Raw genomic sequence first — 25,045 nt, forward strand, 5'->3', positions numbered from 1 at the left:
GTCCCTCTCTTAACAACAATGATTGGCACTCCAATCATAAATTATTTAACCACAAGTTTAATGGCAAAAACGTGTCATCCTTAATCACCATAAAGAAAATCTCGCAATGTGACACCATCCTTTTTTTATTATTATTATTTTGCATTATAACAAACATTTTTAAAATATAGTAATAATAATTTTCTATAAATATTTGATGCATTTAGACTACGTTTGTTTTTTGAAATTAGCACGGAATATAATTAAAAACTGAAATTAAATTTCAATCATAAAATACAAAATTTTAGTTCTTTTAATAAAAAAGTAGAAACATAATTAAAACTTTTAGAAATAAATATTAAAATTTTTATAATACTTTTTTAAGTAATATTTTTATTTAATTTTTTAAATTTTAAGTTTATCATTCAATTTTTATATTTATCTTAAACCAAATATAATATTGAGAGATAATTCAATATCAGTGTCTATTTTTTATTTTTTAATTTATGTCTTTTAATTTTTTTTCGAACACAACCTTTATGTACTAAAAATATAAAACTTTATATTTTTCATAATAATTTTAATCAAATATATTTTTTATGATATTTTTAGCAAGACTTTTTTTAATATTTCAAATTAATCCTAAAAAATTTGTAGTTAGATATTACAAAAAAAATAGTTAGACGTTTCAAATTTTAATAATTTTTTACTCTTTATGTTAAATTTTAGTAAAAGTAGTTTTTAATTTTTTATTGTTATTTAACAAAATATAATAAATTAAAAAAATCAAAATTATCAGATCAATTTATACAGATAAATAATTGGATATAAAAATTAGTTTATAATAAAAATTGATGATAAAAATTTGTTAAAACTAGACTAAAAATGTCTTAACACTGATTTGTATATTATTAGGTAAAAACTTAGATGAAGTTAACTTCACGTGAAGTTGATATTTGAGAACTGTTAAATAAAAATTTAATCAAATCAGACAAATTATTTAACATTTCTCAAGTATTATTAACGTGAAATTGACCACACTTGAATTTTCACGGTATTATTATTATTTTTTCACCCCCTGAAATTTACGGTTAGTACTCCTTTCGAAACTTCCAACTCGGCACGTAATTACGTAACTATTACTATCATCCATTTAAAAAGAAAAAACAAAAAAAGGTTTATTAACTAAATAAAAAATAAAAATAATATAAAATAATTATATTATTTCCCGTGTATTGTTAAAATTTTTTTGGCAAATTAGATCTGTGTCCCGCACTCATTCGCCCTCACACAAATCTCTTCTGCTTCAGATCAGAAGAAAAATTTTCGAAAATCTCATAACACAACTGGTATGATTGTCTTATTTCGGATCCATTTTTTTTTCTTCTTCTTCTGATTCTCTGATTCCATAGTCATGTCACTGTCTTAGCTTCTGTTAACTTCGATCCCACACTTTTTTATAATCGATTTTCGCGTTGATCGATCTAATTTTCCCCCATTTGCTACGAGGTTTGAGTAATGAAATTGTATAACTTGCTCTCGTTTTGATCATTTACCAAGCGGATTAAGACCCGTGGTGCGTTCGATTTTCAAGATTAAATCTGTTAGCTGTTCTTATGTGAACGGGGAATTTTTTTTATTTGTTATTTTAATTTGATTAATTTACTGGCGTTTGGCTTGGATTTTTGTATTATTTTGGGCACACAATTGAATTGTAATCTTGATGGTTCAAGTTAGATTTAAGTAAACTGTTGAAGCTTATTAAGATGGTTTTAGTGTTTATGTTTGTTAATGTCACTATCATTTTAAATTCATCTTTTGTGCGTTTGCTGTATCGGAATCATAAAGTGGAAACAGTGCATACTATGAAGTGAATTTAGTTTTCTGTATTTGGTTTGACACTTTGGCATGTATTGACTTTTGTATGATATGCCTTTTGTCTACTTGTTTGAAGTTCCAAAATGGGAGTGGATCAGAACTTTCAGGATGAGGAGGGCACCTTGGAGATAGGAATGGGTATGTATCTTGTCTAATTTACCCATCTTGTTAATTTTCTTTTGTGATAGGATTTCCTGTGTGTGTCTACACACTGGTATTCATATAATGCTTGCCATCTTTAGGAAAAGAGACATTTTGCAAGCTATCCGAATGGATTGATTTATCGATCAGTATTGGTAACTTGGAGTTTCCCTCTAAATTTATGTTTGTTGACTAACTTTGCAGAATACAGAACTGTATCTGGAGTCGCTGGACCGTTGGTTATCCTTGATAAAGTTAAGGTAATATGACTGTGTGGTGTCCATTATGCGTATTGAACATTGTTTTCTACTTTTCTCTTTTATGTTTGCCACTGAGGATGTCCTGATTTTAGCTTGGCATGACTAGTAAGTTTTTTATTGATAAACTGCATTAGGGACCCAAATTTCAAGAGATTGTTAATATTCGCTTGGGAGATGGGAGTACTCGTCGTGGACAAGTTCTGGAGGTTGATGGCGAAAAGGCTGTGGTTCAGGTGAGTGCTTTTTACCCCCCTAATCATCTACTGAACTTGTCTCTTGTCTTTGACTTGATGCCTTTAAGTGTACTTCTTCATTCTTTTATACATAACCTAAATATTTTAGGATTCCCTTGCCTGCTTTATCTTGCTGGGTAGTTTTCTTCTTAAGAAATGCCTCTTTCAACGAAAAATGCTTATTGTATGCCAGCAAGTTAACGTTAATTAACCTCTTTTTCTTAAACTGTTTACCAGGTTTTTGAAGGTACATCTGGGATTGACAATAAATTTACAACAGTGCAATTTACTGGAGAGGTATAAACTATATTTGCTATTAATATTCACAAGGTTTGCCTGCTGACTACTTTTGCAATGATTTGTTCTGGATGGTTAATTTTTCATGTTATTAATCTTATATGTTCCATGATCACTTTTTCTTGCCCTTTTATAAGTCTCAAACATTATTATTCGTGAGTATTTGATATTGAATTGGAACTATAAAAGTTTTGCTTCTAATTTTTGTTCACTAAATTTCTCGTGTGTAACTTTTATTGCATTGTAGTCAGTTCTTCCCATTTGTTTTTCCAGGTGTTGAAAACTCCAGTCTCACTAGACATGCTTGGGCGCATATTTAATGGTTCTGGAAAACCAATTGATAATGGCCCACCAATATTACCCGAAGCTTACTTGGACATATCAGGTATTTTCTTCCGGGCTGTTCTGCAATTGATCGTTGATATCTGATCTTTTTCCCTAATATTTTCTGATTAATGCAGGAAGTTCTATCAATCCTAGTGAGAGAACTTATCCTGAAGAAATGATACAGACAGGAATATCTACAATTGATGTCATGAATTCTATTGCTAGAGGTCAAAAGATCCCCCTGTTCTCAGCTGCTGGTCTCCCCCATAATGAAATTGCTGCACAGATTTGCCGTCAGGCTGGCTTAGTCAAGCGATTGGAGAAAACGGAAAATCTTCTTGAGGTATATCTGAATTACATAAGTGCATTGCATCTAGTATATTAATTTTGTTCAATTATAAATTTTGAAAAATTATGACGCTTTGTGTTCCAGCTGGGCATACCTAATTTTATTTCTCCCTTAACCAATGAACTTGTTAATGTCATTCCTTATTGAAGGTGGTATTTTTTCTCACAAATTTTGTCTTGTGCAGCATGGAGGAGAAGACGACAATTTTGCTATCGTGTTTGCTGCTATGGGAGTTAACATGGAGACTGCACAATTTTTTAAACGTGATTTTGAGGAAAATGGCTCAATGGAGAGAGTGACCCTTTTCCTTAATTTGGTAATCTTAACAATTAGTATACTATTTTGCTATATAACTCTCCTTAAATGAGGCATCTGTGATAATTTTTGTACTTCTCTAGGAGGAGCTTATTCTTAAAATGTTTGTTCTATTGCTACTGTCTTTTGCTGCAGGCAAATGATCCTACAATTGAGCGTATTATCACTCCTCGTATTGCTCTCACGACTGCTGAATATTTGGCCTATGAGTGTGGCAAGCATGTTCTTGTGATACTCACAGATATGAGTTCTTATGCTGATGCTCTTCGTGAGGTAATTTATTAGGAAGTAGAAGGAAGCAAATGAGATACCGTTTTCCTTTTTTCTTTCGGGTAATTCTGTATGTATATAACAATCCTTAGAGGCTTTGGTACAACCATTTGCTCATCTCTTTCTTTTACTCGAGGACTATGAGAAGTAATTGTAAAATGCCGAAGTATCTCTCAATCAACTCGCAAGACACAAGCTATTGATCACTTGTTGATTATATAGGTATCTGCTGCCAGAGAAGAAGTACCAGGAAGACGTGGTTATCCGGGTTACATGTATACCGATCTTGCAACAATTTATGAACGTGCTGGAAGAATTGAGGGTCGGAAAGGCTCTATTACACAAATTCCAATTCTAACCATGCCAAATGATGGTAATGAAAAATCAGAATTTATTGGTCAACTTGCATAATGAATCCTCAATACTAACTGATGGTATTTCTTGAATTCTTCCATACAGATATTACGCATCCAACTCCTGATCTTACAGGATATATCACTGAGGGACAGATTTACATTGACAGGCAGTTGCATAACAGACAGGTAGGTTGTGTATAAGCTTTTGGATGTAATGAATATTGTAGCCGAAGTTTAATTAATTGTGAAGTTATAATTCTGTGTGAGAAACTTATTAGTTTCTATCAACTAAATTCTATTTTCTATCCTTTTCATTTGTCTTACAGTCTTAACTCAAATTATTTGGTTTATTTTGATATTGACACATCAAGGTGGAATTCTGTAAAATAGACTTCACTTGTTAGGTTTATAGGAATTTTTGTTATAAATTGTCCTTTCATTACTGCATAGAAGCAAAACACCCTTATCCTTATTTCAATTTCCAATGATCTACATTTATTGTTGATTTGGTTTGTGAATTCAATGTTGAAACCGAGACTAGACATTCTAATTCCTTTTAAAACTGAGCAGATATACCCACCAATCAATGTGCTTCCATCACTATCTCGGTTGATGAAGGTAATTTTGATGTTTTATCTTATTTGTTATCAAGGTGCTACCTTGGGATAGATTTTATGTTCCTTAAATAGAAAGCCAGTTTAATAGTTTGCACCTAATGATTGAACATTGGTAACCTCGCAGAGTGCCATTGGTGAGGGAATGACTAGAAAGGATCATTCTGATGTGTCCAACCAGGTCTGTTTATTATTTTTTGTCCAACTCTAATTACGCTTTTTTATAGCCATGTAGACATGTAGTTGTTTTAATGTTTATAGTTTACCTAATTGCCATTTTTTGGTTCTTTTCAGCTATATGCAAATTATGCCATTGGAAAGGATGTCCAGGCAATGAAAGCCGTGGTTGGAGAAGAAGCACTTTCGTCCGAGGATCTGGTATCTACTATTTTCCCTCTCTAACTTCATTTTGATTAAGTGAAATTTTCATTGAAGTGGTACCAATGATATTCCTTTCAATGCCTCTTTTTATTAACAGCTGTATCTGGAATTCTTGGACAAATTTGAGAGGAAGTTTGTCACCCAGGGAGCCTATGACACTCGCAATATCTTCCAGTCTCTAGATCTCGCATGGACTTTGCTGCGGATCTTCCCCCGAGAGCTTCTTCATCGTATTCCAGCCAAGACCCTCGATGCTTATTACAGCCGTGATGCCGGCAACTGATGAGATATATAAAATTCGTAGACCTTGTTCTCCTGCAGAATCAGCTCCTTATGCTATCATCGGCAATTAATTTGTTTATTTGCTTTCTCGCCCAGAAGTCCATATTTCTCTCTAGCCTGCTTAAAATAATAAGAGGATGAGTCTGTTTGAGTGCCTCATATTTCGAGTCCGTTGAGTTAGTCAGAAAGAAAGACCCCATAGTTACTGTGATTCCTATGCCATTTTTTCTATGGTGGGGGAAATATTAGTTTGGGATGGCGCGTTGATTGAATTGTGGGATGTTCACCGTCGTTGGTTGGTTCTTTTTTGTGTAGACTGCTTTCCCAATGTATGTTGCATGTTTTAGAATCTCATTTATATCTTGTAATTTGATGATTATTTAGGGTATTTGTTTGTAATGAGGATAGTTGTCAGCTGGACATGTATTTATCTATTTTTTGTTGATTAATAAGGGAAACCAACCTTCGTAGTTTCGGAATATGCCACAATGGGATTGGGAGCCATATATGCTGCTAATTTTGACCGGACTCAATCAGTGTCACTTAGATTGTTTCTTTCTGTTTGTGTTAATGTACTCGCATGGAACGGAATTCAAACGGCTTATGCCCAAGCTTCTTAAAATTTGGACACTGAAGACTGCTTTAGAATGGAATTGGAGTGTGAATTTTAGAATTTACATTATCATGGGAAAAAAGCAGAAAAGAAGCGTTAACAAATTTAGATTGATATTGAATAATAGTTAACAAATTTAATATGGGCTCTAAAGTTGTAGATATGTAGAATTCTACAAAATGGTTCAATAGGGTGAATTTCAGCGTTTATTTTTCTAGATATTGGTAAAACTTTGGTATAATACCCAGTTATTTTATGGTGTTTTCAAAATTATGGAAGCGACGGTATAAAATTCAATAATTGAGTGTAATATGGACATGGTTAAAAATGACTAAAATCTAGTGATTTTAGGGAGACCAAAATTGTTAATAGCCATTTTGTGAGTTCAAAATCTCACGAGGCAGCTTGAAAGTAATGTGGCAATAGTGACTACCTATTTTGGTACACGTGATTATTCAATTTGGTCACTAAAATTTAAAATTACTTATATTAGTCCTCTAAATTTAAGTCCGGATACTAATATGATCCAGGGCTTTTTCCGACAATGATTAGGTAAATGGAGTGCTAGGATGACACCCTCTCTGCCATGTTACCTTGGCGCTCAAACAAGTCAGAAATGTCGCCAATAAAGTATATTTTTTTTTCTTTTCTACCTCTACTATTTTTTATTTCTGACTTGTTTGAGCGCCAAAAATAAACGATGTGCCATCTCAGCATTCTGTTTGTCTAGTCATCGTCGGAAAGAGTTGAAAGACCACATTGATACCTAAACTTAAATCTGAAGAATCAGTATAACTAATTTTAAATTTTAAAGATCAAAATAAATAATCGCATGAATCTCAGAGACCAAAATGAAAATTTAGTCTGCAATAGTCTTGCAAATAAGCTATTAGCAATTTCGAAGGGAATAAAATCACAATTCATGATTTTCTAGGTGCCAAAATCGCTATTTATAACTTTTAGATATATTCCACATTTTTGTGACGCAAAATACATCTCTCGACGTAGTTTATTGACTGTCGTATTCTCCGTAACCCCAACTGGCCAACTCACAAACGAACCCCAATAGAGTTAGGGTTTGGAGTTCCGTTAGGGTTTGCAAAAGCAGAGAAACCCACATTCCGCTCGGGAATCGGCAACAATGGACGCAAACGTGGACCACTACCATGTGCTGGGGCTTCCATCGGGTGAAGAAGGCGCCAAACTCACCGAAAAGGACATCATAAAGGCTTACAGGAACAAGGCGCGTGAACTTCACCCTGACAAGAGACCCGACGACCCCAACGCCCACTCCAATTTCCAGAACCTCAAAGCTTCCTACGAGATTCTCAAGGACGATAAGGCTCGCAAGTTATTCGATGATCTCTTGCGCGTTAAGCGCGACCAGCAGCGCCGCCAGGAGCAGCGCGACGGTAAGCGCCGCAAGATGGTCTCCGATCTCGAGCAGAGGGAACGCGATGCCTTTGCTCCTGATCCTGCCGCGAAGGCCAGGGAAGAGGAGGAGAGGATTGCGAGGCAGCTCAAGGAAGAGATTGCGAGGATTAGGGCTATGCTTGCGAAGAAAGGGGCGCCGGAGGCTGCTGCTTCTCCGGCGGCTAAGAAGACGGAGGCGAAGAGTGGCGGTGTTGCGTTGGAACATGAGAAGATTCTGAAGGTTTCGTGGGAGAAAACGGGCGAGGATTATTCGGCGAGTAAGCTGAGGGAGTTGTTTAGCAAGTTTGGTGAAGTGGAAGATGTGGTCATCAAGGGTGGTAAGAAGAAGGGTTCTGCTCTTGTTGTCATGGCCAATAAAGAAGGAGCTGTAAGTTTCTATTCCATTGATCAAGTTTCTTTCTTTCTTTTCTTAAAAGGTTTTGGGATACTTCTATTTGTGATTAGAAAAGAGTTAGAGTATGAAGAATTCATGGGGAATTGTGAGAAGAAGACCTCATGATAGATATGATGTAGTGGAAATTTTTATTTTTGGATAGGGTTCAAGGGTGTTGATTGATCCATGTATGTTGGGAGGTATAAGCCTTGATTGTTGTTGCTGTTTCTTTTTTTGTGTGTTCCAATCTCTCTCCCTCTCTCTCTCTCTCTCGTGTGGAAATTTATTGTAGTTTTTATTTTTAGATAGTATTTAACGGCTTGCATGTTGTTTGCTTTCTGTTTGTGTTTTAATGCTTGTATTATTTATTTATTTATTTATTTTCTTGTCTGTAATTCCTGCTCTACTCAGGTTAATGCAACAGGAAGTATGATTGGTCACCTTGCTAATCCATTGCTGGTCGTACCGCTCAAACCCATAACCAAAGCAGATTCTTCAAGTGCACCAAAGGCCGTAGAAGTTGATAGAATGAATAATCTGGTTGGGGCTGGGCATCAAGCTTTCGAGAATTCTGTTCTTCAGAAACTGCAGAAGGTCTGACATTTTCATTCTCATTGTTCATTTCAATTGTGGTAGACTCTATGGGATTTCTTCTATTTAGCTACTACTAGCATGTATTTCATCTACTGAGTTGCAACTTACAACTTCTTGAGTGGATATTGTCGTCTAAGATTCTATTTTATTGTCTGTGTTTTGAAGTCACTAGTAGCTGATGCTGTTGTGGAATTTATAGTAGTTTTCTTTTAAGTGGTTTTGGTTACTTGAATAATGGATTGCTTCATTGATTGATCCTTTATCTGGTCTCCTAAATTTGGTGTTTGCTTGCTTTCATCATTGTAATTGCTAGTCGGTATATGTGAGGATGTAACTAATGCTACCATGGATATTGTTTTTTGAAGTTCTTAGCGTGACTGCCTGAAGCTTTTATTAGGCTTAACCTGAGAATTACAGCTCTTATGATGTTTCATGAATGGGTTTTCTGGTGATAAAATCTTATATTTCACACGTGTCTCTAATTTAATTTTATCAGGAGTTGCCATTGTACTGCTATTGACTATTGAAATTCCTTTGAATTTTATCCTAAAAAAGATGTGATTGAATGCTGATAAATGGCTTCGATGTAGAATTCTTCAAGCTTGGTGTTATATGTAGCCTGGATGACTGGATGCATTTCCTTTAGCTTTGTTCAGTTACCTGCTTTTCTATGCATTGTGTGCTCAGTGTCTCATAAATGCTTTTCTATGCATTTCCTTACTGGTATCGACTTATTTCTGTATGCAGGCTGCGGAGAAACAAAAAGGATGATTTTGGATGTTAAACTTTGGGAATGGACTGTATGGCTCATGGTCATCCTGAACTCTAAACTTTAGGTACTGAACTACAGTTATCGCGATACAATGATGTATCATTTGTTGATATGTCAACATGCAACATTGTATCTAGATAGGCCGAATGTGGAAAAATACACCATAACAACCATAAAGAACACTTGTACTGTTTTAGCTTAGCCGAATGGCAAATTGGCAATACTATATTCAGTTGTTTTCATATGAATTGAGATGTGTAAAAGGATTAGTGAATTACTCTGTCCAAAATCAAAATATTTACTTTTTGTTGTATTTTTTGGAATTGGGAACTGTTGATTGCTCTAAATTAAATAGCATGATAGATTATACACTGCAGAAACACAAGCTATGCTATTCTGTGATTTGCGTATACTGCATGTACTCTATTGATTAAACCTTCTAGTGTGAACATTACCAATACAAGGGAACTGTGCCTAATAGCTAACCTTCTCATCTTATTTCTTAAACATTACGAATATATGTTTAATATGTTTAATCTGGTTGTTTTCTGTCTCTTCTTTTGGGGATTTTTTTCCCCTATCAATGTTAAAGCACAATAGGAAAAAAGGTTTGACAAGCAGTGCATATTTTGGTAACTGATTCATTAACTGATATATTCTACTTGATTGATTCTCAGGACTATGCAACCTATGGTGATGTAATTCAAGGAATTTTCCTTTTAATGAAACCATAAACTTAAAGAGTTTTTGAAGCAGCTGTGGTTTTTTTTCCATGTCGAGTCCATGACTCATGCTGTTGCTGCTGGGATGTGAACAGAAAGCAATTGCCGGTACATACAAAATCAGGGTCCTGCATCTTTCATGGTGATTTGTATGTTGGTGTCATTCCACTGTCTTTATTCAACAGTACATTGGGAATGGAACTTAAAAGAGATTTAAAAGAATGGTATCAACATGGTGGACAAAGATGTTATGAAATGTACCTATGACAGTCGACATGGAATTGGAAGAAAGATATCCATTGATGATGATGGTTCTCTTACTCCCGATTTCCGAGAACAAGCAATAAGTTGTATTGACAGAGTGGGGTCTCTCGATAGAATAGTGCCTTTTGCTCCAAACATTGTAATGCATGTTCAACTCTGTATATTCCATGTTTTAGTGTTGTTTATAGTGAATGATTACCGTTGCCTTTAATCAAGACACTTCTTTTACCAATATGAGTTAGTTATTTGTTTGTGTGGGGACTATCAATTTGATTTTAATTTCTTTATTTTCCATTTAGCTGAGACTCGGTTTCTATGGTGATTATTACAAAATAGTGATGCTCATGTATAAGTGTTTTTATAACTTCTTTTTCTGTGTTTCTGCAGTACAAAATTTTTTGGAGAGCAGAGAAATTTATTGATATAGCACAAAACATAATACAAATTTATTAATATATTACAGAAATTTTTGATTTTGCATAGTACATAAATTTTTGGCGCAAAGATATTTTATTAGTTAAGTGAGTCAATATTATGAATATGTAGTCTTTTAAAAAATGTTGCATACCAAAGTTTTTGTGATATGCACCGAGAAGACGATGACAACGATATCGAAGGAGGAGGAGTCAGAAGGAGAAGGGGAAGAAGTAGCAGCATGAAGAAGAGGCAGCTGCGTCCGCACAGCGTGTTTGGACGCCTAGCTTCACTGATTACAAAAGTATTATGATGATCCATAAAGCCTTGATTTTGGGTGCCGACATCATTAATTGTTATACCAGTTAAATAAAGCCTTGATTTTGGGTATTGAATTTGGTCTATAGCCCTCTGGATCATGTAACACATGTTGCTCACAATAACGATATATCTACTGCCCCGTAAGGTTTGTGAATGAGTGCCACAGTATCATTCTTAATGTTTATTCACTCAAGAATCAAGATCTAGCCAGCATAGATAGAATATATATAATTATATACTAAAATAATTCTGATAGCATATATAATATTATTTTTTGTGACAAGGATGAAGCAATTATTGATGGGCATATGATTTTTGAATTATATGATGAGGGTTTTTTCGATTCTATGGCATAAGAAAGCCCAAACAAAGAAGCAATGAAGCAAAGTGAAGGGCTCCATACCAAAATAACACAAGAAAGAGGTACTAGTAAGTAGAGTAAGTATAGTAGTAAGTGTTGTAGTAATAGTAGTAGTAGGCAGAGAATAAGAGAGTGATAGTCTGATAGACCCTGATCTGACCCCTCTTCTTTGCTGGCAGAAACAAAAAGGTTTTGAGATTATTTTTGTGTTTTGCAACAAACAAAACAAGCCAAAGGGGTGGCGTTGCGTTTTATTTAAAAACTCGTGTCGTTTTTCTGCCCTCGTTTTTGCGTTGCGTTGCGCCAGCTAATTCCTCTTTCATTCCTTCTCCTCAGCCTCCACCAAACGCCACCACCGCGCCGCCCTCCCCGTTCTCTCCTTATTCCGGTAGCGATGGCGGCGACTGCCACGTGGCAGCCACAGGAGCAAGGGTTCAAGGAGATCTGCGGCCTCCTCGAGCAGCAGATTTCGCATTCTTCTTCCGCTGACAAGGCTCAGATTTGGCAGCACCTTCAGCACTACTCTCAGTTCCCCGACTTCAACAATTACCTCGCCTTCATCTTCTCTCGTGCTGAGGTTTCCATCAATTCTCACTTCTCAGCTCTTTTTTTTTTTAATTTAATTTTTTGGTGTTAAGTATGGTTTTTGTTTCCAATGCTCAGCTGGAGTCGGTTCTAATTTTTGTGGTGCTTAATTTCGCATTGGTATTGAAAATACTAGGGTTTATTGTATTGTTTCTTTTGCGACCTTTTATCTTTTTTGAATGATTCGTTGCTTTTTTTTTATGCCTTCAATTTTGACTGGTGGATGCACTTTGGATTTCACTGATATGCTTTGATTTTGGTGTGAATGGATGATGAGGATCGCCTGCTGTTGTTTTTGGGATGAGGGAACTTTTATATATGTTTGTGATGGCATAGGCTGTTTGTGTTGGAATCTTTTCAATTTGAACGTTCTAAATAAGCTCTAGTAGCGTTGGAACTCGTTGATGAATGTGATTATTTGGTTTTCAATAGGGAACATCAGTGGAGGTTAGGCAAGCTGCGGGTCTTTATCTGAAGAATAACCTCAGAAGCACATATAAATCGTTGCTTCCTGCATACCAACAGTATGTGAAATCCGAGTTGCTGCCGTGTCTTGGGGCATCAGATAGGCACATAAGGTCCACTGCTGGAACTATTATTAGTGTTGTCGTTCAATTAGGTGGAGTTTCAGGCTGGCCTGAATTGTTGCAAGCCCTTGTAACTTGCTTGGACAGTAATGATTTGAGTCACATGGAAGGTGCAATGGATGCATTATCCAAGGTATGTTCTTCATTTTAGATTCAGGATAATGTATCTTCAAAGAAAATTGAGGTATTTCTATTGTGTAGTTACCAGAAGTTGGACTTCAGTGAAACTATAGAGATGATTTAGTCATTTTTGAAGAATATAAGAATGACTTTGTTATAGTCTAAACTGACCAAAAGTTGGACATCAGTGAAACTGAAGAGATGAAAAGTGTAAATAAAACCTATAACTAAAGTGAGAGTATGTCCATCCAGTTTCTCTTTAGCTGATCATTTTCCTTCCTGCTACCCATAATGTTGAATCACATATGAGATTTAGTCTTAGAAGCTTGATAACAGACATGTCCTGTCATTTCTTGAGATTTCCTGCAAATTAAGTTCTTGCAATTTTGCCTTCAGCTTTTCATTTTTGCTATAGGCTAATGCTATACATAAAGTTAAAATATTAAACTTGTGAGCAGAGAGGTTGTGTATGTACTGACTACTGAGTTTTTAACTAGTTGGAGATATTCCAGTTTCAGCAACTAATACCTCAAATTTCATAAACATTTATTTCCAATAACACCTGTGTCTGTCCGATGCAGATCTGTGAGGATATTCCCCAAGTACTTGATGCTGAAGTACCTGGGTTAGCAGAGCGCCCTATTAACATATTTCTCCCCAGATTATTTCGGGTAACATCAGTATTTTATTCTTTATGTTTTGTTTTTGTGTACTTTCTGTACCTTTATCCTCAATCCTCTTATTTTCCCCTTTTTTAATAGTTTTTCCAGTCACCTCATGCTTCATTAAGAAAGCTGTCATTGGGTTCTGTAAATCAGTACATTATGTTAATGCCTACTGTAAGTATATTAAGAGACTTTATCACCTCAGTTATGTGGTTATTAAATATAGTATTGGTGTTTACAATTGTATTAATGATCTAATCACTCTTTTATAGGCCTTGTACGTATCCATGGATCAATATCTCCAAGGTTTATTTATCCTTTCAAATGACCCTAATTCTGAAGTGCGGAAATTGGTTAGTTCTTACCAAAGATATACATTTTAATTTTTCAATTTTGTTATTGCTGAATTATCTAATGCTTCCTCTCTATCCAGTATATTTTTGTTTGTCATTAACTTTCACTCTGTTTGCTGCATATTCTACTTTGTTGTATGTGAATTTTATATTTATAACCAAGGAGTGTCAAGACTAGCACTAGACCCTGTTAATTTTTTTTTTATGTTGCTATCCTTTTAATTTTTTACTGCTTATTGCAAGGAGTTGTTTGATTTTTCTCTTATTTGTTGTGGATTTTTACTGTTACTGATCAATGTTAGAAACAATGAATCAATCCGAGTTTACATTGATGTTCAGGTTTGTGCAGCGTTTGTCCAGCTAATTGAAGTTCGTCCATCTTTCTTAGAGGTGAGCATCTTGTTTTGATTCCCTGAAGTTTTATTAGCTAATAAGAATATGTTAGAAGATAACGTGGGGAATTTGTTATTTGCTTAAAATTTATGAGTGTTAACGTAGCATTTATGAGACTTCACTTAATATATTAAACTTTTGGGGTAGGTGTTATATGACAGAAATAATGTATTTCATTTGGAAAGTTTAATGTCCAACTATGTAGCCATGTTTTTACATTCTTATGTTGCATCTATGCTTTATTTTCCTCAAGTACATTTCTAATCTTCTCTTCGTCTCAGTGATATTCTTCTTTTATCAAAAGATACAAAAAATCACCCCACTTGAACAAGCAAGGACTAAATGTCTTGCCTATAGCCAGATGTTTTCCACTTTTCCTTAAAATTAATACTACCTGTATCATCTCCTTTTCTGATACAATTGTCCTCTGCACTGCAGCCACATTTAAGGAATGTGATTGAGTACATGTTGCAAGTCAACAAGGACACAGATGATGAAGTTGCCCTCGAAGCCTGTGAATTCTGGTACTCTTTTATTTGTGGTTGTTATTTTCTCAAGTAAATTTCTGCCCTTTAAATATTTGGACGTTTGGTTCCTTTTCTTTTTAACAATTCATATTGCAGGTCTGCATATTGTGATGCTCAACTGCCACCTGAAAATTTACGAGAATTCTTGCCTCGTTTAATTCCGGTAAAAGTGGTTACACTTGTTTCCTTAATAACTGCTTTACTGCCTGTCTTTGAGTTTGGTCATTAACTTTATCTGTTGCATCATGTAGATTTTGTTGTCAAACATGGCTTATGCAGATGACGACGAATCTCTTGTTGAAGCTGAGGTTCTCTCCTTTCCTTCTCATTAATAAGTCTTTTTTCTCAATATATTAAAGAACGATTTTTGGTTAACTTTATCATTCTTTTTGCCATGGATTAGTTTTTATTTCTACTTTTTTTTTGTTTCCTTTTAGGAAGAAGGATCTCAACCAGATCGAGACCAGGTATAATTGCTTATTGATTGAGTTACCGGATCTTCTTTGGTTTGAAACCATCTTTTTTCCTCGTTTAATGGGTTAATATCACAGGATCTTAAACCGCGATTTCATGTATCAAGGTTTCATGGATCAGATGAAATCGATGATGATGTACGTTTTATCTGATTCTTCACTTTCCTTTTCTCAGTATTTGATTAATATTTTCGATTCTAACTCTACATTTCCCTCATCTAAATATGTATTTTCTTTCTCTCATGTTTACAGGATGATGACGTTGTCAATACATGGAATCTACGGAAATGCAGTGCTGCCGCTCTAGATATTCTCTCAAATGTGTTTGGAGATGAGATCCTTCCAACTTTGATGCCTATTGTTCAGGTTATATACATTTTGTCATCGTGATTTTGGAACAGGTTCAAATTCTCAAAATGGGGACATCGTAGTAACTAATAGAGTTACTTCTTGACGTGGAGGCACTATTTTAGTAATTCTGTACAATGTATGACTCCATTCTGAGATATACTAAGTTGGTAAAGAATATGTGGCTATGTGCAGGCCAAGTTGTCAACTGCTGGTGATGATGCTTGGAAAGAAAGGGAAGCTGCTGTCTTGGCTCTTGGGGCGATAGGAGAGGGTTGCATCAATGGTCTTTATCCTCATTTGGCTGAGGTATTCTGTTGTTTGGTTCTGATGACTTTAATCCTTGGCAGAAGGTGTAATTGTGGGAAAATTTAGTTTAACTTGTTTGAAGTTTGATTAAATCATGCTATCATCAGTTTGTGTAATTTTTGTTTCAATACTTTGGTGGTGTTTGGATTGTCTCTGAGATAGAAATACAGACACAAATGGATAATTTTTTGTTTCTACTTTTAGAAAGTATAGTAAATATAAGAATTTGGACAGAAAAAGTGTCTTTGTCCCTATATCCACAACTGAATGAGCTTATGAGTCCAATGTTTCTGTATTTTCTGTCTACAGTATTTGTAGCTTACTGTTGTTTTGATAGGTTGTCTCCTGACTTGCTGACTAAGACTTTTGCTGCATTCTAGATAAATTTACCCTCTTAGTAGAGCTGCTCCTATCCAAAAACTAAAAATTACAACTTGCACTCTGAAAAACTCTTTGTGCTGTTGTTGTTTCTTCTTTCATGCTACCTGATTTACACACAATTATGTTGCTGTGTGTGAGTGTCTGTATGTTAGTTTTCTGAATTTTATTCATTTGCTAAAAAGAGGTAAAACATTTTTTTGATGCTGGTTAAATTCCAGTCTCATAACTGGCATTCATACCTGATGTCCTGATGGACCCTTGTTTTATTTTATGATCTAATTTATTTATTTCTTATGCTTATTCACTCATGAAAGCTTTTCAATTTATTCTCATAAGTTTATCACTTATTTCTTGCTCACTGATGCAAAGCATTAAAATAATTCATTATACTGCATTTGTAGATTGTGGCATTTCTAATCCCCCTTCTTGATGATAAGTTTCCTTTGATACGAAGTATTTCATGCTGGACACTCTCTCGGTTTAGCAAATTTATTGTTCAGGTATGAATAAGTTTCTGTTCCCTCCCCTGCAGTTACACAACTCTGTTCCTTGGCACTTTTTATTATTGTTATTATTATCATTATCATTATTATTATAATAGTTAAATAGTTTCTGAATTGAAATCAGAAAACTACTTTCTACAAGGATCCTTAAGTGCTATTGGTTAGCCAACTTATTAAAAAATAGAAACAGGATGAATACTTGGCGAATTGATATCCAATGTTTGTTGATACATAAATGGATAAATATAATGGAACCTGTTATATGTGTATTTAGTTGTTATTTTTCTTATTGTTTGAATTCTTACATGTGCCTATGTTAGGGTATTGGACACCCAAAAGGCTATGACCAATTTGATAGTGTTCTTATGGGTCTTCTTCGAAGAATTTTGGATGATAATAAGCGGGTGCAAGAGGCTGCTTGTTCAGCTTTTGCAACACTTGAAGAGGTTCTGACTACAATATCTGTTTGTTTTCGCCTAATGAATCATATTCAGTTATCCAATTTACTTAATTTTATGTATGGCCCACATTTGGTTTACTTCAAACAGGAGGCTGCAGAAGAGTTGGCACCACGATTAGAAATTATATTGAAGCACCTGATGCTAGCGTTTGGGAAATATCAGGTTATTTTCTGACATTCGTCTTTTCATTGCAATGACGATACACAATTCTTGTTTACGTTTCTTGCAAACTGAACTTCATTGGGATGAACACCACTTAATTGTTACTGTATTGTATCACTTTCCTCTTCTCATCGCATGCATGCTCATACATCTTCAATTGTGATTTCTTGTTCTAAACTTTAGAGACGAAATCTCAGAATTGTATATGATGCCATTGGAACTCTAGCTGAAGCTGTTGGTGGGGAGCTGAATCAGGTATGTTATTTTTAATAGCTTCCCATGGAAGGATAAGCAACCTTCGCTAAGTAGAAGTTTCTCTTTTTCTCTTAGATTATTTTTCTTAATTTATTATCGAGATATTTGAATTCTTTTGTGTCTAATGCATTTCCATATGAACTTGCTTCTTTCCTTGTTTTGCAGCCTGTTTATCTTGACATTCTCATGCCACCATTAATAGAGAAATGGCAGCAACTTTCAAATTCAGACAAAGATCTCTTTCCTCTCTTGGAATGCTTTACATCTATAGCACATGTATGCACCGCACTTTTTTGATATGATATGTACTTTGATATGTACTTTGAAAACATTTATTTCACATTTTGATGTCTCAGTATAGGTCCTCTGTTTTCTGTCAATTTTGTAACTTCTACGGTATGCTTTGATTTCCAGTTCTCACATGCATCTCTGAATATTTTCATGATTTGGTTGTAATAAATCAAAATAACTAAATTGGCAATTTCAGTACTTTCCTTTACTGCCATCATTACTAGCATGATCCAAGCAGCTTCAGAATTACAATTGTTGGTTTAAGTTTCAGTTGCTTTGAAAGTTGTGGCCACATTTGATTCATCTTATTGGTGCTATTTATGTTGATAATAAGCTCCATTATTACACCTTTGCTTTTTGCATACAAGGTTCTACTACAGTCAACTTAATGATATGGTTTCTGCTGCATTTCATAATGATTTATTTCTCATACTGAAAGTTTAGTCCATATATTTTGTCTAAATATGTGTTTTCTGCTAGTAGTTGTAAGATATCATTCTCAAGAGCTATTTATACCTGCTTTAAGGAAATTTTCCTATAATTCTAAAAGGTTTATATGGGATATCTTTGTGGCATCAATGCATTTCCTTGCATCTGATATAAATTATTGTGTTTTGTTTGGAACAGGCATTGGGCACAGGATTCTCTCAGTTTGCTGAACCAGTATTTAAGAGGTGCATAAATATAATCCAGACCCAACAATTTGCAAAGGTTATGGTCGCTTTGATTGATTCGATCAATTAGTATTCAGTTTAATGTGAAGGTAATGGGTGCGATTTATATTTTCTCCTAACATGTCCAGTGTATACTTCTATTTTCAGGCTGATCCTGTTGCAGCTGGTGTTCAGTATGACAAGGAGTTCATTGTATGCTCTCTTGATCTGCTATCAGGACTAGCAGAGGGTCTTGGCAGCGGAATAGAGAGTCTGGTAACCATGGAAAAATCTATATATTGCTGAATAACTACTGTAAATTTATTACAAAGACAGCCATATACATGGCGCCAATATGATATAGTGCTTTTTAGATATTTAACTTCACCTGTTCACTTTTTGTTCCGAGCATCAGAATTTACATTCAAAATAATTATGTTATTTTGTAATCTTGTTTCAGTTTTTAATGCTCAAATTCTGCATCTTCTGGACTTTCCCATCTTATGCTGTTTGACACCTTGATATGTACACTTCTGCAGGTTTCACAATGTTCCTTGAGGGACCTACTTCTGCATTGCTGTGTGGATGACGCTCCTGATGTTCGACAAAGTGCCTTTGCATTACTTGGAGACCTTGCTCGAGTAAGACCTTTGCATTACTCAAGCTACCAACAGGATTGGCTTTTTGGTCCTTATATTTTGTTTGACACATTTGAAAGGCTCAAATTATCTTCTTTATTATTATTAGTATTATTATTTTTTAAAAAAGGGTTGTTGGTTGGGATGGAACAGTTTTATTCTGTATCTTTGTTGACGATATTATTCTACTGTAATTTGATTAGGTATGCCCAATTCATTTGCACCCTCGTTTGTCTGAGTTTCTTGAGGCTGCAGCCAAGCAGCTGGTATGTGTATTTCTGGTATTAGTTTAGGGTTCAGCTGAGTGGTTGTATTTTTTCAATTATTTTACTAATGTACTATGTTATCTATACAGGAAATTTCTAAGGTTAAAGAGGCTATTTCAGTAGCAAATAATGCATGCTGGGCTATTGGAGAACTTGCAGTTAAGGTATGCTAATGTTATATGCTACACTCTGACTAAATCTTGTAGAACTGTATCGTAGCTGGAATCTAATTGGCTTAGTCAGAGTTATGTGCATAATGTAGTTTTAAACTGTTTGTTTCAAAAGCCAATTAGGACAAATGGCTCTGCTCTTTGTGACTGCTATTTGGCTGTTATCTTTAATTTTCCGCTTATGTATTTTTGTCTTATGAAATTTCATAGCAATATGATTGTTTTAGTTCTGGAGAGTATTTCAATCTATTTATATATTTAATAGGCATTTTTTTAGATGGTTGGGGATTATCTAGGTCTGTCAGAGTTTTATGCATTCACTAAACTTTCTGTGATATGCGACAATTTCGGAAAGCATGTTATTTATCTAAACTGACCAATAGTTGAATGGCACTCTTGTTAGACATTAGGCTTTGGATATCTTTGAAGAAATCACAATTGCTCCAACTCCTTGTTTTGGAATAGATTCCTATAACTTGGCATTGGAGTCTCAGCTCAAATATTCTGCAAATTTTGTTATCTGATATTTATGTCTATGTGGTTTCTTTTTTCGATCATGAGTTTCCATCTGTTATTAGAGTGAATAGCTTTTGACATTAACTATTTCATAGTTATTTATCTTTTAGATAGATCTGTTGACATAAATTATGATCTTTATGTCAGGTTCGTCAGGAAGTTTCTCCCATTGTTTTAACTGTAATTTCATGCCTTGTCCCAATTCTTCAGCATGCAGAGGTAATTTTCTAATCACACTCTTTAATAAACCTTGCATTCATGTATAGTTTCTGATTGTCTTCTTGTTTATTAGGGACTCAACAAGTCACTCATAGAAAACAGCGCAATAACACTAGGGAGGCTTGCATGGGTCTGTCCAGAACTTGTATCTCCACATATGGAGCATTTCATGCAACCTTGGTGCACTGCTCTGTCGATGTAAGTCGTTGAAATTCCGTTGCCCATGACTTGCATCCATGATCCCCCTGACAAATATCTTTTGTTTTTTCTGTGCGCTATAAAACTGACAAAGGTGTAATCACTATATAGAGAATATAGATGCTATGGTTGTATTTCTTTCTTGAGCTAGGCATTTGGCTTTATTTGTTTGTCTTAAGATCTGATATTGAATTATTGATGCTTTAGAAACTGGTAAATGGTGGCACCTTGGTCCTTTCTTGATATATAGTTTCTTGGTATATAGAGCGCACAACATATAAAAGAGAGTAAAAGTGTGTCTACAGAATATCTTTACTTTAGGAATTGGGCATGCTTTTGCTTAATTGTCCACTGTTTCTCTGTAAGATATCATGTTTGTTGATTTAGCTCCCTGGATTTGTTGCAGGATACGGGATGATGTTGAGAAAGAAGACGCTTTTAGAGGTCTATGTGCTATGGTATGTTCCTCCTATTTGCAGTGAATGTTTTACGTGTAGATTGTGAAAGTTAATATCTGAGCTCTCTGTTTGTTCTCAGGTCAAAGCTAATCCTTCTGGAGCTCTAAGTTCACTTGTGTATATGTGTACAGCCATAGCAAGTTGGCATGTATGTATTGCATGCTAATCTTAAAATTCAAAGTTTTCCAGGGTTTCTGGGTGTGTGTAATAAAACTCTATTTCTTTCTATAGGAAATAAGGAGTGAAGATTTACACAATGAAGTCTGCCAGGTTTTGCATGGATATAAACAGGTTAGTGTTGCGTATCTGAAAAGAATCCATCTGCTTAGGAATAAATTCATGGAAGCTGCAGTTTTTATTTTATCAAAAATGAGGATATAAATTTATGGAGTAGCACTTTTCACCATCTTGGTAGAGTTCTTTGTCTGTGGCCCTCTGGTGTAAAATTTGCTATTTTTAACATTTTCATTTTTTAATCCTGATTTCCTAAATGAAATTTACATATCAAGAGGACATGAACTAACTGGTAAGGAATGTTCCATCTTATATGCTATAGATGCTGCGTAACGGAGCATGGGACCAGTGTATGTCTGCTTTGGAGCCCCCGATAAAAGAAAAGCTTTCGAAATATCAAGTATAATTTACGTCTGCATTGACATTGTTGGTCATGTGTGTTGTCGAGCTATATATTGCTGTCATGAATCATGTTAAGCAGGAGCTTATTCTCAGTCCAAGTTTTCAGTCAGGGGTCTCAGTATTCATACAATTCGTTTGAGGTTTGATGATTATTGCCGTTTCGAAGGCCTTGAAGACCTCATTGGATGGTGTTTCCCACGGGAAATGTACAGGGGATGACTTTCAACCTTCCGGAAATGCTTGATTCTTTGTTGTCTTTATAGTTAAAAGCCTTAACTAAAAAAGGCTAGGATTTTTACTAGACCCTTGTGTTCGTCATCACAGTTTTTCAAATGTTTTAGTTTGAGTTAATAGGTTTTTTTTGTGCCTTTGTTACACAGTTTTGTACCACCAAAGAGAGGAGGGAGATGGGGATTAAGAGAGAGGGTTGGGGGGTTATTATGTGATCTGGCTACAGTTGTTTTCAACGTCTTTATTTATTACATTGTTTGTAATTTGTAACTCAATTTGAAAAAGATTTCAGCTGTGTTGCCTTAGGCAACTCAGCATTTGATTTTTGATTTGAGACAATAAATATCTGAACTTATGTATACTTCGTTGAACAATTTTTAACCTTCAGCGAAGAGGACCAAAATTTTGAAATATTAGAGATTGAATTTTGTTTCACGTAACTGAATAAGTATTATGTACTAAATAGCTTAATTTCTCTTGTTCAATGGACCATAATCACATGATTTATATTGTGACTATATGCTTTCATTTGATAACAGCAATTGTATTGAAATTGGATCAAAAGATAAATCTACAAGACTGTAAAGTTTATTTAACCGTTTTTGTATCTGTGGACAGGATTTTTCTGTTTCTAGAGAGAGATCATTGGAAAATTGTGAAAATTAAGCCGCTGGGTTATTAACTTAATATGTTGAGAATGAATACCGTTTATTTTTTTGCTATGTTCACTACTAAATGAATACCATCTTTCTTTGTATACTATTATGTGAAAAAAAAAAAATAGAGGAATGAGAATGATTAGAAAAAAACTCAAAAAGAAATTCTCACGTTGCTAGCAGGAGTCAAAAGTTGTATATTATGTTTACATAATAAAAGTGGGTTTTGGCAGCGCAAAGTTGCATACTAGTGAGAGACACATATAGAACGTTGTGGATTGAGAAATTTGTTCTTTGCAGCTTCCAATTCTAGGATCTCCCATCTCTTTTTTCTCCTGATATCAAGTTGGTGTGCCTCTGCTTGTTTATTTTGCATGTCAATGAGACCCTTTGTATAAAGTTCTGGGTCCATCTCTTCCAGCATCACCTTCACACTTTCTGTTAATTGCCTTACATTCTTGCTCCAGTGCCACTTGAGGTTCCTCTCCATCCCTTCTACTATCACCGGAAACACTTCCACCATCCCAGTCGTCGCCATCTTCACAAACTGTTCGTTGTTCCATACATACAGCGCTCGCTCTGCCACCTATACAACATTCATTCATTAGCAAAAAGCATTGGAACAACACCAAGTAATATGTAGTTTGTGAATCAAACCTGTGAATTCCAGCTGTTAATGCATTTAGTAATCTGTGTACAGAATGGCAAGGCCAACTTCCTATACTGATCAGGGTCAATATTGTCAACAAGATCCTCCAACTCCCCAATGAACAAGATCTCTTTTTGAGTGTTGGTTACAGGCCAATACCTGAGGATCCCTCTAACAACAACTGCACCAAGCATTGGCTCCTTCTGCACAAACTGCGAAACGCAATAAGCGAGTTGCCTATGGTAGACCTGCATCCCTTTTGTCTTATGCAGGGGAATCAGAACTCTCATCAAGAACAGCTTGTGCTCTTCCTTGAGTGGCACGGTAAATCCATTTATGATGGTTCCCCATATCTCAAGCAACTCTGCAATCCCCGGATGCCTTTCTATCTCGAAAACATGGTTCAGCAACACATCTTTCATTGACTTCCTCATGAAGGAACGATCCGTGATGAATTTTGTGTATATCTTGTGGTAAACATTCTTCAAGCTCTCGCGTTCCCTCGGATCTTCTGATTGGAAGAGTGATAGGAGCTTGAGGAGGAAAGACTGATCCATGTACACTCTCAAGGCTTCATAGTCTATGGTGATGACAAGCCTGAGCAGAATTTCGTATACTATTTGGAGATGTGACCAAACTGGTGAGAATATGGAGACAGGATCTTCGTCCTCGGCGAGTTCACAGACGGAAGAAGAGGAAGAGGAGGAAGAAGAAGAACAAGAAGGGTTGTTGGCAGGTGGAGAGAGTGGCCTAAAGAGATTAGCTTGAATCATTGCGATCAATGGGGCCAAGATTCTTTGCTGCAATGGCTTCTTGGAAGATTTGAGTATGGAAATGATCCTTGAAAGTTGGATCCTCTTGGAATCTCTTTGTGCTGGAGATTCAAGAGGGTCAGTGAAGGTGAAGACAAAGGTGCAGTAAGAGATAGCAGAGAGAAGATCTTCATTCATGGGTGAAGTTGGAGAGTGTTGAATAATGGGGAAGAGAGGCTTCTCTTGCACAAACAAGTCATGGAGTGTCTTTGAGTTTCTCAAGCTACCCATCTTTTCTGATGGATCAACCCAATCTTCTTGCTTTCTTCTTTTATCACCTAACAAAGAATCTTCATTCTTGAAAGCTTGCCTTTAATATAATGACTTGGTTCTTTCTGTTTCTATGCAAAAGCCTCGGAAACTCCGGTAATGTAATCAGGCCATATGGACTGTGAAATCTTAGGTTAGTTTTATTTTTTATACGGAAAAGTATAGGGTACCAACATATTATCTGCCAACTCTTATTTATATTTGTGTTTCATGGGAGTGTGTTCTAATAATTAATATATTTTAAATACATATATAAAGAGACACATCCAGAAAATATATCTATAAAGACACTTCTATTAAACACAGTTATAAAAAAGACATTTTTATTAGACACATCCATGAACACACTTCCATAAAACACAATTATAAATAAGAATTAGCAGAAGTTGGCAGATATGCTGTTGGTAACGTAACGAAACCGTTTTTATATTGGTATAGATGTAAGTCTAAAATTTCATCGTTAAATCCATGTAATAAAAGTAGTGCAATTTATAAATAATAAAGATAGACCCATTACATTTATTTATTAGTATGCATTTCTAAATATAGGATTTGTATCCTCTCTAAAATGAAAAAAATTAATAAAGAGATAAGGTGAGAGTTAATTGCTATTAAATTTGTAACTTTGTGAATTCTAATGTCTTAATTTAAAGATGATTTAATATTTATTTTTTCACTTTATCAATTTTCTTACTTTAGAGGAATTCAAA

General features: G+C 35.2%; 4 protein-coding genes across 7 annotated transcripts; 3 read left to right on the forward strand and 1 right to left on the reverse strand.

Moving 5' to 3' along the window:
• The first annotated feature begins 1,209 nt into the window (after positions 1-1,209).
• Positions 1,210-6,161, forward strand: LOC107467366 (V-type proton ATPase subunit B3). Of its 2 annotated transcripts, none has more exons than XM_016086439.3 (15): positions 1,210-1,328; positions 1,934-1,995; positions 2,203-2,258; positions 2,393-2,491; positions 2,729-2,788; positions 3,062-3,173; positions 3,250-3,458; positions 3,649-3,780; positions 3,915-4,052; positions 4,272-4,422; positions 4,509-4,591; positions 4,976-5,023; positions 5,147-5,200; positions 5,314-5,397; positions 5,498-6,161. In XM_016086439.3, exons 2-15 carry the CDS (start codon positions 1,941-1,943, stop codon positions 5,681-5,683), a joined length of 1,467 nt encoding a protein of 488 aa, XP_015941925.1. In that variant the 5' UTR covers positions 1,210-1,328; positions 1,934-1,940; the 3' UTR covers positions 5,684-6,161. The 2 variants fall into 2 exon arrangements, with proteins under 2 accessions (XP_015941925.1, XP_015941926.1); XM_016086440.3 differs by lacking the exon at positions 1,210-1,328 and adding an exon at positions 1,421-1,555.
• Positions 6,162-7,274: 1,113 nt separating this feature from the next.
• Positions 7,275-10,669, forward strand: LOC107467485 (uncharacterized). Of its 2 annotated transcripts, XR_001587879.3 has the most exons (4): positions 7,275-8,096; positions 8,514-8,696; positions 9,444-9,532; positions 10,146-10,669. XR_001587879.3 is itself a non-coding variant. In XM_016086600.3 (3 exons), the coding sequence occupies exons 1-3, from the start codon at positions 7,437-7,439 to the stop codon at positions 9,465-9,467; spliced, it is 867 nt and encodes a 288-aa protein (XP_015942086.1). In that variant the 5' UTR covers positions 7,275-7,436; the 3' UTR covers positions 9,468-9,716. The 2 variants fall into 2 exon arrangements, 1 of the variants encoding a protein (XP_015942086.1); XM_016086600.3 differs by lacking the exon at positions 10,146-10,669 and having other exon boundaries at positions 9,444-9,716.
• Positions 10,670-11,470: 801 nt separating this feature from the next.
• LOC107467364 (transportin-1) lies at positions 11,471-22,433 on the forward strand. 2 transcript variants are annotated; one of them, XM_016086437.3, is made up of 30 exons: positions 11,471-11,612; positions 11,887-12,127; positions 12,568-12,855; positions 13,424-13,513; positions 13,604-13,681; positions 13,780-13,860; positions 14,200-14,250; positions 14,692-14,777; positions 14,877-14,943; positions 15,032-15,088; positions 15,218-15,247; positions 15,332-15,391; positions 15,506-15,619; positions 15,797-15,910; positions 16,693-16,791; positions 17,115-17,240; positions 17,343-17,417; positions 17,601-17,672; positions 17,838-17,948; positions 18,591-18,674; positions 18,785-18,892; positions 19,156-19,257; positions 19,458-19,520; positions 19,610-19,684; positions 20,354-20,425; positions 20,499-20,623; positions 21,030-21,081; positions 21,161-21,229; positions 21,313-21,372; positions 21,638-22,433. In XM_016086437.3, exons 2-30 carry the CDS (start codon positions 11,945-11,947, stop codon positions 21,719-21,721), a joined length of 2,676 nt encoding a protein of 891 aa, XP_015941923.1. In that variant the 5' UTR covers positions 11,471-11,612; positions 11,887-11,944; the 3' UTR covers positions 21,722-22,433. The 2 variants fall into 2 exon arrangements, with proteins under 2 accessions (XP_015941923.1, XP_015941922.1); XM_016086436.3 differs by lacking the exon at positions 11,471-11,612 and adding an exon at positions 11,645-11,739.
• Positions 22,434-22,752: 319 nt separating this feature from the next.
• LOC107467280 (serine/threonine protein phosphatase 2A 57 kDa regulatory subunit B' beta isoform-like) lies at positions 22,753-24,460 on the reverse strand. The gene is made up of 2 exons (XM_016086324.3): positions 23,262-24,460; positions 22,753-23,190 (listed from the first exon to the last, which is right to left on the reverse strand). The coding sequence occupies exons 1-2, from the start codon at positions 24,294-24,296 to the stop codon at positions 22,852-22,854; spliced, it is 1,374 nt and encodes a 457-aa protein (XP_015941810.1). The 5' UTR covers positions 24,297-24,460; the 3' UTR covers positions 22,753-22,851.
• Positions 24,461-25,045: the final 585 nt, after the last annotated feature.

Source organism: Arachis duranensis, chromosome 9 (genome assembly GCF_000817695.3).
Source record: "Arachis duranensis cultivar V14167 chromosome 9, aradu.V14167.gnm2.J7QH, whole genome shotgun sequence".
NCBI lineage: Eukaryota > Viridiplantae > Streptophyta > Magnoliopsida > Fabales > Fabaceae > Arachis > Arachis duranensis.